Consider the following 19,442-nt stretch of genomic DNA (forward strand, 5'->3'; position numbering starts at 1 on the left):
AAACAAATATACAAACCTTATGAAAAGAACGGACATCAAAAAAAGGTGTCTGGTCTTCACATCAAACATTGCCAATTTCCCAGATCAACTGTTACATTCACTGAAAACTGAGGGGAAAAATTAGCTCCCTTACTCATGCAAAGAATCCAATATATCCAGCTCAGTGGTTCTCAACCTTGGCTGCACTTTAGAATCACCAAGAGAGCTTTTAAAAAATACTTATGACCAGGTCCTATCCCACAACAATTAAATGAGAATTTCCAGGGGATGGGGCTCCAGACAGTGGTCGTTTTAAAAGCTCCCCAGGTGACTGTAAAGTGCAATGAGGGTTGAGATTCACAGACTGACATCATGTGCAGAGATGCAAATCGCAGCTGAATGGAAATGTACTGTTGTAGCTTTTATATAATCAGTGCCTTGGAATCTCTGGTCTTCGCATGCATGCTGCTAATAAGCCTGCCAGATTTCAGCCTCTGTCCCTGTGACATGGGTCCTCCCAACGCGCACGCTCTCCCCTCACCCACCATTCCTCCAGGTCTGGGGAGGGTTTGGACTTAAGCAGATTATAATGACTTGCTCATCTCTTGGTAGTTCACTACTGTGGGGAACTGCCAAAAATAGCTCTGTGAAAATATTGCTACAATAACAAAATTACAAGGCATGCTCACACTTCAAGAGCTATAATTTGGGAGCTAATATACAGACAAAAATCCATCTCCGAAATAATTTGTCGTTGCAAACGCACCTACATAAATGTGCTTACAGTTCAGCTGGACCTTTGTTTAGGAAAATAAACAGATTCAGTCCAAAGATTTATTGAGTGATGCAAATGTTTAATCTTCATCTATGCATTAGTTCCTGGGTAAGTCGTTTCCCTCAAGCTCTCAACTTGAACACTGCTGACAAATTGGGCTGGATATTTGTCTCTTGCGGGGGCTGTCCTGGGCTTTGTAAGACGTTCAGCAGCTTTCTCTGGCCTCTACCCACCGGATGCCAGAAGCTTCTCACCCCAGCCCTGTCCCTCACCATCCACAACTGTGAAAACCCAAAGTGTTTTCATAGGTTGCCAAATATCCCCTAATCGGGGGAAGGGGAATTGCCTCTTTTGAAAGCCAGTGTTCTACCCACAAAGGATCACAAAACAACCAGGTAACATGATCTTATAAACCAATAAAGGTTCCTAAGAAGATACTGTGCATGCACAAATAACCAGAGAATCCAGCTAATAAGGTTCTCTTCATTCATAGAAGGATTGAAATCTGGCCTTTGACAGTAAACCAAACCTTCCAAATGGACATATGTTAACACTGTGAGGCTTTGCACTTTTCACTGCTTAGATGAACACAGGTAGGTGAGAAAGATCTGCTAACAAGGCCATCAAGCCCTAAAGCAAGACTAGTTTTTTAAATGATGCAATATGGGTTTAGTGAGATGCTAACTGTGTTTTGAATATGACACACAGAAAATATAGGAAAAAAAGAGACATGGCAGCAATTAATCAAACATTCTCTGTTGGGGCATTTTCCCTCCATGCCGTGGTCCTTGATTCACAAGTGATAATAAATGGCCAAAACCCCACCAAGAAAGGATTGGTGGTGGTGCCTGGAAGTCAATAGAGAAGACAGCTAGTGCTACAGATACCCTGATACTCTAGGCCAGGACAGAAACGGGAACTGGAAGCTGCCTTAAAGATGATAACGTGTCCTTCTGACACTTACAATCATCTGGGTTTTCCTTGGGCTGTTTTCTTTGCTTTAGAAACAGTACAATGCAACCATTACTGAGGAGAAATTAAATTTTCATGTAAAATCACAACGTTTTATTTCCCCATTTGTAAAATGAAGACTGTAGACTAGAATTTGAGCTATAACATACTTAAAAAAACAAAAACAAAAAACCCGAAAACAAAAAGACCTCCCAGGGCAGTCATTGTAAATTAATGGTAGTCCTTTCCCACCCAGAGCAGACATTGCCAATCAATCACAGCCCAGATGTGACCCTCACATCTTATCAACATGGCACTCCCAGCACCACTAACAAATTGGAATGTTGAAAGATGCAATCAATTTGCCACCGCATATATGACATTAAGTGAAAAGAACAGAGATAAAATTACCAGCACACAAAATGAGACTAGGTAAAGATCATGTATTTGTGTCAGACATGATTAGTAGCTTATCAAATATGTGACATCCCTACCTACATATGGGGATGTGACTGTGTTCTTGTCAATGAGACAGAAGACCAAGTGTTATGTGGAATCTCCAGGAAGGTTCATTAAACTAATTGAATCAACTGAGAAGGAGCTTTCTCCTTCCTACTGCTGGAGAGCAGATGCAATGGCTAGAGCTCTTGCAGCTGTATTGTTCTTTGAAGTATTCTTGATTATGGAAGCCACTCATCGACTTCTGATGTCGTGAAACCACAAAGAAGTCCAGAAATTCCTGCCTCCGGACTTGCATATTGTGAGAGAGAGAAATACATTTCTATCACATCTAGGCTTCTATTATTTATTCATGTCACTGAATACAGCCAAATCTAATCTTAAGTTTAGCATACAAGGTATCAATTACTCTTGCCATCTTGCCTGTCTGATAAGGATAAAATAAAGACGAGAAAGAAATGAAAATCGAATGAATGCTTAGGTGCTTTGTAAACATAATCTGTCAAGGACAGGCGTTCTATATTCATTTCTTAATCTCCATAAAAAATCATGCTAGAATCCTCCCATTTCACAGATGCAGAAACTGAGGCTCTGAGAGATTAAGCAATAGGTGCAAGACCACAGCTCTGGTAAAAGGAAGAAATGGAAGTCGAATCTTGTTGTTTGGATCTAAACCCCATGGTCTTCCCATAATACTAGAATGCCCTCAAAAACACTGACTGCTCACTAAGCCCCAAGCACCAATCCAGGATGACCTGGGCATGATAGAAGAAGTATGAGAGACAGTGCCCCCTCCAAAGCAAAAAAGCTACAAATTGAGTGAGAGATTTTTAAAAAATGAGGGACAAAATATGATATTCAACAATGAAAGTGTCCCATGAGAGGACGTGACTGACAAATAAAATATACAAGTTTAATTTGTTATAAAATCTAAGGAGCAGTGAGGGCTTTAACTCAGAATCCTCTTGCCTTCCTTTTCCCCGCAGCTGATGTTAACTGTGTCCTCATGATATGCTACACACTCGCCCAGGACCGCCGCCGCCATAGAGACGCACAGCACGAAACGTCCCTCTGCGGAAGCTCAGGGTAAAGAGGTCCTCCACAAAACCAGAATTTATTTCAACAGCTACAATGAGGTGTAGATAATCTGAACAGATCAATGATTAAGGAAAAACACCGAAAGGGTACAAAGAACGGCTTCCCCAAATCAGACAGGGCCCTGATGGACTTCCTGATGATTTTCCCCAATGTTTTCCAGATACAAATAATCTCAGCTCAAGAACATTCCACTGGTCTAGGAAAATGACTGTAGGCTTAGAAAGGTACCCCAAAAGAGGCAGGATCTTCTGAAAAGGAGTCCACTACTTACCACACATGCTCCTCCTAGGAACATTACAGTAAGATGGAGCAGAACTAGAGCAGAGTAAAATTCCTGCTGGGGGAGTGGCTTTGGAAAGCCCTTCCCAACCACCTTCTTGTCTGATTTGGGGTTTTAAGAGACCTTAGTTGACATCAAGAGATTAGGTGAATTTTATACAAGTATAAAGAATACAATGCCGATTGGACCCGATTTGGGGAACCTAGATAACAAGCAAACAACTGGATGTGAAGCTACCATGTAAATAGGAAAGAACACAGTCACAGCTGATGCCGTGATGGGCGACATGATCAAGTATTTAAGAATATTTCCCAGGCCCAGCTGGTAGGAAGGACGGCCTGGCTGGGTGGGGGGCAGGGCCAGTGCTTGGAGAAGAAGCAGACGACTTCCAGTGTCTGTACAAGCAGGATGACGGGGCAGGGAGGGGACTCCCATGTCGGTGAAAAGGACTGGACGCCATGCGTCCCAGCGTTGTCCTGAAACCCAACTGGTGAATCTGCGCAATTCGTAAGCATTTCCCCACACTAGGCAAAAGTCCAAAGATTGGCAAATGTGCTTAAAACTTCTTTGGATTTACTTCCCAGGACGTGGACGTTGAGGGCTAAGTGGGGAACGTCATGTCCCGAGACAGGTAAACTGTCTCAGTTCCGTACTCAGGGCATGGTCACCTCAGCTCCCAATTCTCTTGACTCGCTCCAAACGTATTCTGGAACCTCCTGTTCTTGCAAAATCAAGCAAGTATGAAGAGAGCCATGGAAACCACAGAACTGAAATGAGGAGTGAGGCTGAGTCGCCGTTTCCTGTACCCACCAATCGGTAGAGCTCAGTGACGCTGATGTCCTCTGGGTCCACCATTGCATACTCTTTCCGGGGCACCAGGTCCAGTCCTAGTTGTCTAGAAAACAAATTGCAAAAGTTGGGGAGAAAAGTCACCTTTCTGGAGTTATTGAAAATAATTACTTTTTACTCTATCACCTTGAAATTATATCAGCCACCGTGCTTTTCTCACCCATATTTTTTACCTTGTATTACTTGTCACCATGATGGGGGAAGCCAACATAACTCAGCAGGACCGTGGGCATATGCTGAGAAACAGGACACGACAAGGTCTGGAAAATCAGGGAAGATGGGCTGGCGCTCTCCGTGGAGAGCTCTGCCGATGGGGGCCTTGGTGTTGTATGGTGAGAAGCCTTCAGCCCCCTACTAACTATTTCCACAGAAACCCTCCCTCACTGGACTGGGCTGGAAATTAGAGCTGGACATAATTTTGTTCTAGAACATGGAGTTGCAGAGAAGGAAGTCTGGCCTTTAGGATTTGACCTGGTACCAAAATACCTAGTTATGTCCAGAGCTAACTCATTTCTAACGAGAATTGCCGGCAACGTGTACATGGTTGTCATTCATTCATGGCAAGTTCTGGGGTCCAACGTTAGGAGAGACTCAGGAAAGGCAGTGGAAAGAAACTGGGGCAGCACAGTTCTAGATCTGGGGTGGCAAAATGGTCAGGTTTCATGGCAGCCGACATGTGGCTTGCTGTGCTGAGAAGTATCCGAAGGCTGTCTCCAAGCTCAGAGGAACTGATTTGCAATGTCTTACAGGGACAGAGGAAAAGAGGACAACCCTGCCAGTTTCCCTCCATGACCTTGGTAACAGACACCCACGTTACTCAACTGCTGTCAATGCCATATAATTTTATTCATCTCCTTAACCACCCTCGACCATCCCAAAGGCTTCGCGATGCCTTTCCAATGCCCCAGGGTCAAGGCCAAGATAACACCTCTCTACCAGACTGCCCTCATTTACCACACTCCAGGTCTCAGACTTAGTTCTCTGAGGATCATTTATTCTGCATCCCTTCAACATCATAACTCTCTAGCATGGAATGCCTTCCTGCATTGATTGCACTTCCAATTATACAACCACCGCTTTCTTACTTTTGTATTTTCTTAAAAAACCTGAAATTCTGTGCCCTCATTAAAGGTTTCCTAAGTAGAATTTATTAATTCAGCACTAATGTCAAGCCAGGCACTTCCCCAGCCACCCTGGGGATTGTTTGTTCTTAAGAAGACTGGAACACTGTGACCTTCTTGATGGTAGGAGCTGTCTTCGAGGTACTAAAATAGTTTCTCAATTTTCTTTAATTATGTTTCTGCTTGGGAACCTTAAAAAAAAATCACACCCCCATTATTTCATTTTTGTTGAACTTTCATATCACAACAAGCACTGTGATTTGTTTTGCAAATACCCATGTGCCCCTGTGATGGACTGAATTATATCTTCCCAAAATTTATATGCTGAAGCCCTAACCTCAATATTACTGTATTTGGAGAAGGGGTCCATATGGAGGTCGTAAAGGTTAAATGGGGTCATGAGGCTGTGGCCCTAATCCAACAGGACTGGTGTCCTAAGAAGAGAAAGAGATACCGGGATTTCTCTTCTCCGTGTGAGCACAGAGAGGCTGGGTGAGGACAGTGAGAAGGTGGCCTCCTGCAAGCCAACAAGAGAGCCCTCACCAGAAACAAAACTGGCTGGCACCTTGATCATGGACGTCTGGCCTCTAGAACTGTGATAAAATAAATGTCTGTAGTTTAATCTACCTAGTCTGTGGTATTTCTTATGGCAGCCCGAGCTGACTACTACAAACCCTGGCTCTACTTCCCCAGGGATTCTGACAGCGTCTGTTTCCCATTCTCCATCACCTCCCGAGAGAAACCACTGGGCTAGAATGTACGACATAACCTGACCCTGGTTCAATATTGCTGAGGAGAGAAATCCAGCAAAGAGAGAGGACATATAACCCACTACACACAAATCGTGGCACCTACCTTACCCAGAGCTCCTTCTATGAGAAACTGAGGGGAGGGCTGGGGACCACTCACAGTCTAGTCACCTGACCATCTACCCTTCCAGAGTCACACCCGACTGGCCCGCAGGTAGACACCTGACCTAAGGACAATGAATCCAAGGACTGACCAGCAGCTTATGAGCGGCCGGTGTCACATGCTGAGTCTAAACAGGAATAACATGTACTGGATCTCAATGAGATTCCTTCTTTGAAAATTTGACTCTGGAAATTCAAACATCAGCCTTGTGGCAAAAGGAAGAAGAACTGGGGGAAGGGCAGTGATGGACACCACTGCGGCTGCAGAGGTTCTGGAGCGGGCGTGCTTTTAACGTCCTTGGACATCAGCCCAGACAAGCTTAGGATGACAGCGAAAGCCGGCTCATTCTAATTTGTCACCCACACATTAACCATCATACTCAGTAAACGATCAGAGCTTTAAGTGACTGGATTGACTATTTAGTCTGCTTGGCTGTCACTTTCGTCGCTTCCAGTTTTATTTAAAAATAAATGGTGGTCAAGAGCAGCTTTTCAATGAGTTCTGCCAAGCAGCTCCTCAGGTCGGCTAACAGATGTGTACAGGAGGTCCCGACAGTAAGAAAGGCCCCACGAAGCACCGGTCCTGAGACTCTCACCAGGAGCTGTTGGCACAGTGACACCCTCTGGGGTTCACAGGTGACCTATGACCACGAGGTGGAGGGGGGAGGTTAAAAGGAAGCACACGTGCCAAAGCTGAAGCCTGTTTGAAAGCAGGACCCGTGTGAGCAGAAGCCACATCTAATTGATGCCCGTGACCATTTCATGGTCTGTGAACACGTGCACACCTCAGGCCACAGGGCACTAGCGAGCAAACACCACCCCGGGGCCCACACCAGCCCCGTCCGGGGTTCTCGGCTCCAGCAGTGACGGTTTGCACTAAATCCCCAAAAGAGGACAACCAGAAGTGCTCGTATGGCGTCTTCTGGAAACAACACCGCGTAATGGGCCGTGCCTCTGCCGCTTCTGCCATGTGCAGCCGCCCCGGGACGGCCCCGCGCTGGCCAGTACTCACTCATTGCCCCAGTCGAGGCGGGCGGTGATGTGGCGCTTCACGTCCTTCATCCGGTCGTGGGTCAGGTGGCCCACCAGCACCTGCCGTCGCAGATCCAGGATTTCGTTCATGATGTGCCACAGCCGGTGGAAGAGGTCGCCTTCGTTCCTCTAGGAAACACGCACACGGGGAGACTCAGTAGTCAGTCCCCATACTGAGCTGTGGGGAAACCCCAGAGGAAAGGGAGGGGCACGTCCAGGTCACCTTCTGTGTGCTTGCCACTCTGGGGACAGATTCTTCACTGACACACTAACTTTCCCGGCGTGTCGGTGAACACACTCACTGCCCTAGAGGCTCTCCCCCAGGTTCACAAGGCTGCTCTCCTGCCCAGGAACCCACTCACTGCTCAGACTCACCAGCACAGACACCGTGGCCCAGTGTCCCCACGGTGCCACCACACCGGGAGCTCGGCCGCGTCTGTGGGCTTTCTGTGCTCTGCCTCCCTCTCCCCCGCCAAGCCTCCTTTCTTCAGCTCTATCTGAACGGTACTGCCCCTCACGGCTCTGCCTGACCCCACCTCTGTCGGGGAACCTTCTGTGACCACACTTGCTGACTTTCTTGTCTCCCTTCACAGGACCAAGGCTGCAGGCAACTAAAGCCAGTTCAATGGAAAACATTCCTTGCAGTTATTTCTTGCAGGTTGGTCTTAGTGCTTTATTGTCTTTCCCATCAGAAGTTGGGCACACAGAGAGCTCACAAACTCTTTCACTGATGGCTTTCCCTCCTATTATTTGGTCAGTATTTAGACCTTTAAAAAATGGTGTTTTCTTCCTTCCTTATGAAACATTCACGTAGATTGAAGGTGCTCGCCTATGAAATGCATCCAGCACGGGGGCTTAGTGGAAAGAAGATGGGTCCAACTCCTGGCTTCAAATCCTGGCTGTGCCACTTACTTGTTCTAGAGGCTTTGAGTATGAGTTTTGTCACCTGTGAAACAGGGAGTGCTACCTTCCTGTCAGGTTGTTTTATGGATTTAAGATAACGTTTGTGATAGACGCACGGATGGAGCACGTGGATTCAGAAGCCTAAGTGCCCGGAGGGACAGTCCACTGTTGCCATTTACTGGCTGAGAAAAACCTGCGGCGATGGATTAACCTCTTCGTGCTTAATTTCTCACCTGCAGACTACCTACCTCGCTGTGAGGATTAATAAGTTAACATATTAAAACGCTGAGAATAATGCTTGGCCCGGAAGAAAGATCAGGAAAGTACCAGCTGTTACTAACACTGTTCTTTTTATGGGCTTGGCCCAGGATTAGCCCCTACAAATACTGTCTTTACCAAAACGTAAGTATATGCACCTCTTACCCAGAGACACTTAGGGAAAACCCTTTAGAAGTAATTCCCCTTCCTCTTTCTTAATCAGAGGCTAAGGTTTCACGTTCTACAGAAAGTATCAATATGCCAGTGATTGGTGGGACGAGGTGCTGAGATTCCCATGCATCTCAAGTCCTCCAAGGCCATAGCCGCGAGGAATCCTGGCTTCTGTGTGACGGGCCAGACGTTCAGTCATAACACAGTTTTTACTCTAAAAAGTAGTGACGGGTCCTCTGCCTTATCAGAGCTTGATAACTGGAAGTGTTTCCATGTACAGTGCAGGTTAGACAAGTGTGGCAGCTGAATAAGAAGCGTTGCCCGTGACGCCACCCCTGAGCCCGAGATAGAAATCACCTCACTCTGCTCAACTCGTAAGCGCTCCACGGAGCCAGCTCGTCATTACTCCTCACTCCTGCTCATGGCAGGGCCTCCCTTAGGAGTCATTACAACGGCACCGGCACCGTGATGCAGTGCTCTCGTAAGTCACAGCTCGTCTGTGCGCCCGGCTTAGCAGTGAGCTCCCCACCACCTGGGCCGTGTGCGGGGGCACTGGCAGCTGGGGGGAAGCGGGGAGGGAGAGAGGAGGGGTGAAGGGAGGATTGGGGAGGGAGGGAGGGGGAGGGGTGAAGGGAGGATGGGGGGAGGGAGGGGAGGGGTGAAGGGAGGATGGGGAGGGAGGAGGGAGGGGAGGGGTGAAGGGAGGATGGGGAGGGAGGGAGGGGAGGGGTGAAGGGAGGATGGGGGAGGGAGGGAGGGGAGGGGTGAAGGGAGGATGGGGAGGGAGGGAGGGGAGGGGTGAAGGGAGGATGGGGAGGGAGGGAGGGGAGGGGTGAAGGGAGGATGGGGAGGGAGGGGAGGGGTGAAGGGAGGATGGGGAGGGAGGGAGGGAGGGAGGAGGGGTGAAGGGAGGATGGGGAGGGAGGGAGGGGAGGGGTGAAGGGAGGATGGGGGAGGGAGGGAGGGAGGGGGAGGGGTGAAGGGAGGGAGGGAGGGAGGGAGGGAGGAAGGGAAGGAAGAGGGAAGGAAGGGACAAAGGAAGACCTTGATATATAGGAATTGGATCCTGAGAGGTGGGTTCTGCTTAGGTCACATAAAAGAATAAGCAGGGAAGAGCAAGGAAAACTGGAGAAAGTCAATGGTCAGGAGAAAAGGTCCACTCAAGTCAGACATTTTAGAAGAAAAATATAAAATGAGTCAAATCTCAAGCAGCAAAGGGGAGAGCCAGCTCCCCTTGCACCGACTGTCCCAGTGAAGGTCACGTGTGCTGCCGTTGGGGAAGGCATTCGGCAGCTGTCCAGTAGGATGGGCCTGGTTTCCTAACGACAGCACCTCTGGTACTTAAGAGAACGCTCAGATGAGAAGGGAGCTGGATCCTGCATGAGAAGGAAACCCAGCAGGTCAGCTTTCCCTTTAAGAAAGCGGTGGTAGGAACACTTACTCGCTACAGCCCTGACCAGAAAACCTTCCCCTGGAAACTACACACCTCTGCTTTGATAGCTAGTCGTCCAATAGTGCTTCTTTAAAACCTGGATTTTAAAAACTGGGTAGTTATAAAGACTATTCTGAATACGACACATGCATTGGGTTTAATGTTCAGTGAAAAAAACGTAGGGGACAATATTAAACACTTGAAGTAAAACGAAACCTGAACGCTCCCTTCATCCATCAGAAATGTAGCAAAAAGTTGCCTGCGAGTATTTCAGTGTTTCAGAGAATGGGGAAGTTTTCAGTTGCCTCCAAATGAAAACAGGAAAAGTTTTGGAACAACAGATGAGGTTTAGACTCAGGCTTTACTGCTGCGCCTGGGACCCTGGACAGATGGTCTCTGATGAGATTTGAGAAGAAGAACTACTTGGCAGAGCCCCCAGGCACAGAGATAAAACTCCCCACCAAAGAGCTGCCCAGAAAGTACTCAGTAAAAGACGGCTGCTGTATTTCTCCTAAACTTTTTGTGATTCTACTACTGATATTTTATTAAGTGGTATTTTAAAGAACATTATTTAGGCTCTTACCCGTGTTATTAAAAAGAGCACCTAGCATTTCTCAAGCATTTACCATGTGCTTCCATGACAAATGTTCTACCTCTGCCAAGTACATCGCACTTACAGCTTACACTTTACAAGGTGTAATTGCCCTGATCAAACATCTTCCATTGGAGAAGCTGGGAGCCTTGAAACTACTGCAAAAGAACACTGACAAGTACCCCAATACAGTCAAGGGTGATGAACTTGAACTAACATACTTGCCACAAACCATTTCCATCTGGAAGAGAGAACCCAAAAGGGCCAACATGGCCAAATCAGCCTCATTCGCAAGGTCAAAAATCTGCTATGTCCAGATTTTTTATGTCCAAATACAAAATATACACTTTGTATTTGTTCCCAGTAAAAAAAACTTTGTATTTGTTCCAGTATCCAGGGAAACCCTTAAATCGCTCTGTGTCCATCTCTCAGGAGACCAGGCGGTGAGGAGGTTCCTCCTGCAGCTGCAACAGAGAGTTTCAAGGCAATTCTACTATGTCCCCAAAATAGAGGCACGGAACCTCAAAAGCAGGTAAAAATAGTGAGACACGGCAAGAATCAAGAGGAAATTGGACTTTGTTCCCCAAAAGCAGCGACATAAAAGGAAGAGGCTGGTGCTACAGCCCAACTGATGGTGAAACATCCACTGTCACTGTTTTTGCAGCTCTTTTGTTGGATATTCAGGAGGCAGTGATTTGAACATTTCAAATCGTTTCATTTTCCATGTTGGTGTCATGCACAATGTTATTTTAAGTGAAATAATACTTGGATTTTATAGTCTTTCCAACATTTTTTTTTTTTTTTTTTTAATCTCAAAGGGGACCTGCGTTTCCTTTGTCGTGTGCCAACGCAGACCCCTTGAGGTCAGTTATCTCGACTTTGCGTTTACCTCACCCCAGCGAAGCTTAGGCTCTGGCATTTCATCTCAGACTGTCCTGTGGATCTCACCAGTGAGTCCTAAAGCCACCAGGCTCCAGCAGGGCCTGGCCAGATTAATCCAAATTCAAAAGGGTTTCTATGAGTGACTTCCTAACCTTCTCTTGCTGAGTGCACTATCCTATTGTATTTCATATTTAACAAACAATAGAAACTGTCATTCTGTGGCCATGTCCCTCACTTAATTTGGACTAACTCTTTGACGGGTTTTTCAAATCATCTTGTCAGGATCAGGACACCTTTGGATTTTGAATGCATCCCTTCAAATGATTAAGCTGTTCTATTCAGTTCTTTGAAAATACAAGAAGAAACAGTGTCATCTTCCCCCAATTTCACCACTCCCAGATTTCTGCAGATGCAGTGGTTCAGAGAGACGGTACTCGGGCTGAGTCCTGGCTCAGCCACTATCCAACAACTCTGCCTCATTTTCCTCATTGGCGAGCTGGGGAGAATCACGGTCATTACTTTCTTCAGTGGTTCTAAGGATCAGATCAAATACTACACATAGGCAGAGTACTTCCCCCATCGTAGGCTCTCAACAAATATATTTAGTTTTAAGTAAATAAGTACCTATATACATACCCTCCAAACATGACCCCCCTTTTTAGTCAAGAAACATTTTTCTTGTATATTTAGAATATTCTCATTGATTCTGGGAAGTAATCTAGCATTTTCAGTATACATGAACATTTATAGAAAATTAAAATAAAATAGCCACCAACACGAAAATTATATTGAAAATAAGTTAGTTTATCTCTCCCTGAAAGTTAAAAATTTTCAGAAAGCTTACCACTAGCTCCATGTAAACCATCCTATTTTATTAGATGCCCGAAAATTGATCTCTTCTATTCCTATGGCCATGAAAAAGAATTTATGAAACCCATGCTCCGCAGACACGGGGCTTACAAGGAGATTGCCTTTTTCAGAAGTATATCTGGGATTCCCAGAGGAGCGCTGGAGACTTAGGGCAGCGTCTCAAATATTAGTGAATGCTTCGCCTTGTTCTTAAAATTGTTTCTTAGAACAATTCCCTGTCTCCAAGAATTAGACTATTAAAAAGTGACTTACCACATAGAGTTGTTTCCACATGGTACCCCAGTCTCTTAGTGTTGATGTCATTTCTGTGATAACAGAGTCTTCAGTGGGAATAACCATTTCAAATTGTCTGTGAAATTAAAAAGAAAAACCAAGCATGTATGCAAATATCATGGACAACCATTTTCTTTTAAATGCTAAAAGATAAACTAAGAAAGGAAGCCTCCTGGCTATTGTTGGTTCCACAGACAGTAACCAGGACCTCATTGGAAGCCGGCCTGAGGAATGCTGCGTGGGTTATGTCAGTACAATCCCCCAAGTGACCAGCCACGTGCTCCAGGTGGAGTTTGAGAAGTACGGTGGAAAAGCAACAGTGTCAGAAGAGTTCTGCACCAGCCACGGATGGGCCATGAAACAGCTACACATTTAACCTCTCCAAGCCCCAAAACTCCCATCTGTGACATGAGGTCACAGGTTTCCATAAACTGGGAGATGCATTTGCTTTCCAAGCCCACAACCACAGAATTCAAAGGGAGTGACAGGCTTGGTTCAAAGCTCAGGATGTGATGCCTGCAAACATCCAAACTGACCCAGTGTAATGAATAACTAGACACCAGGTACTGATAACAGTCACTCCATTTCATTATCACTTCATCTTTAGTGTTTGTACACGGGGCTGTGAAAAATAACTCGTACTAACGATTAGTAATGCTATCACACATTGTAGGCCTTATTAAAGGCTGAAGACATCACCAGTATTTGAACATTCACTGTAAAATGTTCCTCTCTATGAATAGGGTGATATATTCTTCCTATTTCTTCTCTAAAAATCAAAAATTATACTTGGAAAACATTCATACTAACAGTGAGTAAGGCATGTACGGTGGTCCTACTCCTAAGAAGATACATAAGGAGTGAGGAGGGAAACAACCAGAAGACTTCATTTGTCCTCCATATCCTGCCTTTGATATATAATAACCTTTTCTCCATCTCTAGTTTCTTGTTTCAAATTCTTTCAGTTTTTACGGCGGTTAAAACAGTTAACTGGCTATTACTACTCTTTCTCAGAAGAACGCCACTGACTATATTGGTGGGAATTATTGTCTTCATTTGAGTACGTCTTTTCAAGAATAACATCTACTGTGTAGAAGGTAACAGCATATGCATATTAGACACTGAACCAGGGTGTCCGGACGATCATGAGAAAATTAGTTCTGAGCATGAGGTTAATAACTGGTCTGCACTTCCTTTCCAATATTATGTCCAAAGAGCGTGCAACTGTCTTTTGTAACATCTTGACAGCAAGAATAGGAACTTCAAGTTTTCCCTTGATTTCTTCACCAAGAGACTCTCATCTTCTCATTTCATGCTGCTGCTAAATACTTGCCCTGTGAATTATTTTCCTTCTTTCTAGAGCTTAAACGCAGCTGAAAATGTAAAACTGGGATGTAAAACTAGAATAAAAGTAAACAACAATATATGAACAGGGACGTATACAGGAGCTTTTATCGAGCCTACATCTGACATTCTCAAATGGTAGCGCATTTTGCTTCTGAAGCAGCTGTTGCAATTTCAATGATGACTATTTGAAGACAGAGATTATAAAATGATCAGATGCAAGGTCAAGGAGGGAACAACAAATTTCCAGGAAAACCCCACAACCAACTTAACATTTAAAAGTGACATGACCTCAGCAGGAATCAAACAATAAGAAGTGGCCTCACTGTTCACAAACCATAATTTAATTAAAGGACCCCCGTGGGTCCGACATCCCTCTGAAGACCCAGGAAAGATCATAAAGGCAGTTCAGTCTGTGGGAAGTTGATTTGGGTTTGTTCAACCAAAATGTACATTTTCAAGAAGCACGAAATTGCCATTTTAGGGGAGGCAGCTGTTTCCTCTTAATTATATGAAAATCAAAATCGACTGTCGTAAGTAGTTGCCCCTGAAATTATATTTTATTCAGTTATTCTGAGACGTACTTTGCAGCTAGTTCATCCTGATTGGCCATCAGGCTGCTAATCCGCTTAAAATAAGATAGGTAACGTCAAAATCCCAAGAGGCTCCTGTCAGGAAAGCAATCATCTAGTAATACTGGTTCTCCAATGTTTCCAGGCTGAAGTTTTGCTTCCAGTTAACAGTCTTAGAATCTAGGGCCTCAAGTCCAACAATTTTTGTTTAGAAAATAAATTTTGTGTCTACCCCCAAAGTTCCACTGTATTGCACAAGCTGCACCATGCCCTGTGTCGGGTGGAGAACCCAACACCAAGCCTTGAACTTAACCAAATTTTGAGTCACCTTTACCCACATTTACTCTTCCTTGGGGCTCAGGGAAGGGGGCCAGATAGGAAACAATTATGAACCAGGACAAAAACAAATAACGAAAAGAAAGTACTTATTTAAATTAGAACGATGCCCCACCCCAATCCGCTTTGAGAGGTGGGACTTTCACTGGGTGAGTCATCAGCTCTGCTGGCATCTCTCTTTTCACTTCCTTGGTCAGAGGGAAGGATGGGGGCTGGGAGGCCCTGTGCTCGGGGCAAAAGCAGCAGAGGACTGGTGCACAGGTGTGCCCAGGTGGACACGTGAAGGGACCGGATGGACACCTTGGGGTTTCCACGGCACCCAGCCTAGATCACTAGGGCAGAAAGGTCAGAAGAAAGAGTAGGTCTGTGGCTGGAATGTCCTCTGGGTTACTTGAGGAGCGCTGGATAGTGTCAAACCCAGCCTGGTGGGAGAACTCCAAAAGGACTAATCACTCTGCTTGACTCACTTCCGGTGGATTATAGCTACGCACATTTCTGAAGGACACATATTTATTAAAAGAGTAGCAGTAGTGGTAATTACTAGTATTAGAATTACTATGTTTTTAAACGACTGTTTTAAGTAGTAACCACCACTACTACTGATGATAATAATGCTTAGAGTAGCTGATAAGACATAGAGTGTACGGATCTCCTCGACTCTTAAGTTTTATCCATATGGGGAACACTCAAAGTATTTATACCACAGACTCTCAGAAACCGGAAGTTACTTGACTGACAAAGATGTATTACCATGCATTTATAGAGAGTGGATGCAAGACTCATCGATTTGAACAGCATCCTTGGAATTTTTTTGAAGGTAGCTTTTACTCTGCTTTAAAATGTGCTTTCATAATTCAAATAAATGGCTATTGTTCTGCTATGGGAGGGAAAATGTAATTTCTATGGCTGAATCTGTATTCTGTCTTTTGTCATAAAACAATATTCAATGGTCTAACGCATATTCCTGTGACAGTGGCAGCCGATGTTTGATTCCCACTCCATGGCCCACTTGTACGGATCTGCTCGTGTCACCCACTTGAATACATGAGTCCCACAGCTTATCCTGTGACATAGCATTTGAATGATCTGTGTCCCTCACAGGTGCTTCCAGGCTTCTGGAAAACAGACTGGAAATTCTTTTTAAATGTATGAGACATCCTAGGTGGTCAATGAGCTCAACTGGAAAACAAAAATTCACAGAAATGATGCTCTCTGAAGTCTAATAAAGGCTTTGTGAAATGGTTGCACAAGGATGTGGTATTATCTCCAATTAGAAAGACAGTCAGACTTAGCTGCTCAGAATCAGTGGTGAATCTGGGAAATTCCTGGAGTTTGAGACATGACTCAGCATTCGATGGGCCTGACTATCACACTTCCCCAGGTAGCAAGACACCAAAAAGAACCCACTCCTTCTGCACAAGGTCAGGCTGACGCCGTGATCTGCGGACAGCGGGAAGCCTCCAGGCCCCAGATCTGCCGTCACCCAGCACGCAGACGTGGGCCTTCTCCTCCCGCTGCCTGGTGTGATCCATCTTTGTCAAACGGCACTCACAATGGCACACTCTTCCATAGTTCATTTTTCAAGCCAATTACAACGAAGCCTTTCAAATTTCCACATAAGCAATGGTTCTATGAAAATCCTCCAACTATTAAGAAAACTCATTTCTTACCCTTTGTTCTTCACAAAGGCATTTTTCAAGTGAACGTAGCTGGAAGGAAAGATACCCTGGAAGAGAAAATGAGAAGGTTATGGTGCTGTTAAGGGGGGTTCACTAGTCATATGCACACAACTGAGCCATCACAACCGCAACGATACCAGGAACAGGGAAAACCAGCAACTCTATCAAATTCTTTAGGCTAAAATCTATTATTAGAGCTTGGAGTCATTCCTTTTATTCTCTACTATTTGCTAGTTTACAAATTTAGAGACTCTCTACATATAATCAAAAAATCAAATCACACTCAAAAATATATGTTTATAAAACAGAAATTTTAAAAACGATCAGGAATTCTGCAAAGAAAGCATGTTATATTGAATGTTTTTTTAAATACGGCATAGTTTTGAAAGAAGGTTGTGCTTTTGTTTGTTTTTCGTTATTCTTTTTCTTCTCTCTGAAACACCCATGTGTGTATTTAAAAGTATACACTAAAGGAATTTGGAGACAACATGTATATTATTATATTATGGAAGATTTTTCATGAAAACATAGCAGCAATTAATCACCAGGCTGCCATTCTGATAGAACAAAAATTAAACAAAAGAAGCCATGCTGGCTTACAGCTTTTTATTGTGGGGAAAAGACAAGACAAGGAAATTGTTCCTTTGTTCTGAATGGGAAATTAAAAGAAACAACACACACACACACACAAATGAGCATCAATTTTATTGTCCGTTAAATGAAAATATCCTCTGAATGATTTTTGATGTATAATCAAATGGCAAACTCAATTAAATACTTAGGGAAATACATGCCATTTGAATACATTATCACTACTGTGGATCCAATGATAAAATAAAATTTAACAAGCAAATTCTGTATATACAACAGTAGTAAGTAGGCATAGAAGTTAAAAAATACTTTTTTTCCTCAAAATTTAAATTGGCCTCAATATGGTAGGATTAACATAAGAAAAAGTCAGAATTTGAGATTAGAAGAGTGACAGAAATAACAGAAGGCATAATAGATTTTTTCTAAAACATGTCGTAAATGGATAATGAAATACTCAAGTTATAGTTGCATTTGTCTAGCAGATGTCCAAAAATAACTTTAAATGAGGGCTAAAGTTGTATTAGCCCTTATACAACTGAAAAATTAAAGTTGTATACTCATTGTTTAATCACTTTATTTCATTTATTATAGGTCATTCTAAAGGAGAGCCTGAGGGACCACCATTGTATGATCCAGAAAAAGGAGAAAAGGCAGAAAGTCAGGCAAAAGAGTTTAGATTTTTTATAGTATACTTTGAGAATGAGACATGATACAATTTCCTATCTACACTCCTAATAAAGCCAGAATTCAACCAAAAAATTAACATGACGTATAAGAAAATATTAGCAAATGTGGGAAATGTGGGTGAAAACTTGGGAGACTAGAATAAAGTAGAAAAACAAAGATATTAGTAAGAATTAGTGTCAAAATCATAAACCAGGCAAGTGAAAGGCAAAAGACAAGCACTTTATAACATGGTTCCAGCTGCCCAAACCCAAACGGACTCTTCACGTGTGCTAAGACAAATTTGTTTCCCCACACCAATATTTTAAAAATGATACCACAGAAAACTTAAAGATTAAATATCTCTATTTAATATTTCTTTTAGAATATGTATTTCCCCTGCCTGATTTTTAATTTCACCCTCTGTGAAACTAACACTTCAAAAAGATTTTGTTTATATATAATGAGCTTATTAGGTCTTCTCAGTACGAATTTCAAGAGCTGTATAGGATTATTATTTGAGTAGCATATCTTAACTATAATCCAAGTTCAAAGGAATTTCCAAAATTATGAAAATCTGTATTGGCATTTCAACTAAGAGTTCCAACTATAATTTCAATTGTATAATGAGATAAAGTAGAATAACTTTTTTAAAATCCCATATTTACGGATAGAAGTAATATTTTCTTACCTTGATGTTTGGGTTTTTTAAGGCAAATCCTCTGTACCAGCCTGTGGAGAAATCATCACAGTCATATTTAGATAAACCATTGTGATATTATAAAGAAAAGAAATTATTCTAAATCAATCTGTTCTTTGCTATGTCTCAGGGAATTTAGGAATCTACACAAGATTCCATATATTTCCAAATTCTCTTTGCCTGACTACGAAGCCCAGACCCTACCCCCAAGAACAGTGCTCGGCCAAGAGTCATACAGTGAATGTACACATCCTTCAGGTCACCATCTTGGTTAGAGTCATTCTGGCAGCATAAGAAGAGGGAAGCCAGGTCTCATCAGTGAGAGAATTATTGGGCACCCTTCCATCAGCACAATGTATTTCCTGCCAACCAAGCTCATCATCATTTTTATTCTGCAGAATGCCTGTTACCTAACCTCCAAGCAACTCTGAATAAATTTTATAGCACCATCCGTAAGAGGGAACATATACTTTTTATGTAAAACAAGTATACACACACACACACACACACACACGGTTAATATATAGTCCCCTATAAATATATCAGTTTCAACTTATAGTTTCAAGTATAGAAACCATTTTGTTTATTGGCAAGAAATTGTTTTACCATGCAACAAATGTTCTACTGAGTTGAATTGTTTCTAATTGAATTTTTAAAAAGAAATACTTGAACTTTATATTTAAATATTTTTGTTCCTAAGTTTTCTTAAAAGGATAGACTA

At 43.5% G+C, this 19,442-nt stretch overlaps 1 protein-coding gene across 2 annotated transcripts in view; it reads right to left on the bottom strand.

Moving 5' to 3' along the window:
• The window catches only part of DOCK4 (dedicator of cytokinesis 4), a 364,976-nt gene that overhangs the window by 187,481 nt on the left and 158,053 nt on the right, over positions 1-19,442 (bottom strand). For both annotated transcript variants that reach the window (XM_074341023.1, XM_074341022.1), the window contains exons 3-7: positions 18,713-18,753; positions 16,759-16,814; positions 12,816-12,912; positions 7,436-7,584; positions 4,353-4,437 (exon numbers count right to left, since the gene is read on the bottom strand). In XM_074341023.1, coding sequence (XP_074197124.1) covers positions 4,353-4,437; positions 7,436-7,584; positions 12,816-12,912; positions 16,759-16,814; positions 18,713-18,753 — 428 coding nt within the window. The remainder of the gene's footprint in view (positions 1-4,352; positions 4,438-7,435; positions 7,585-12,815; positions 12,913-16,758; positions 16,815-18,712; positions 18,754-19,442) is intronic.

Source organism: Rhinolophus sinicus, linkage group LG09 (assembly GCF_036562045.2).
Source record: "Rhinolophus sinicus isolate RSC01 linkage group LG09, ASM3656204v1, whole genome shotgun sequence".
Lineage (NCBI taxonomy): Eukaryota > Metazoa > Chordata > Mammalia > Chiroptera > Rhinolophidae > Rhinolophus > Rhinolophus sinicus.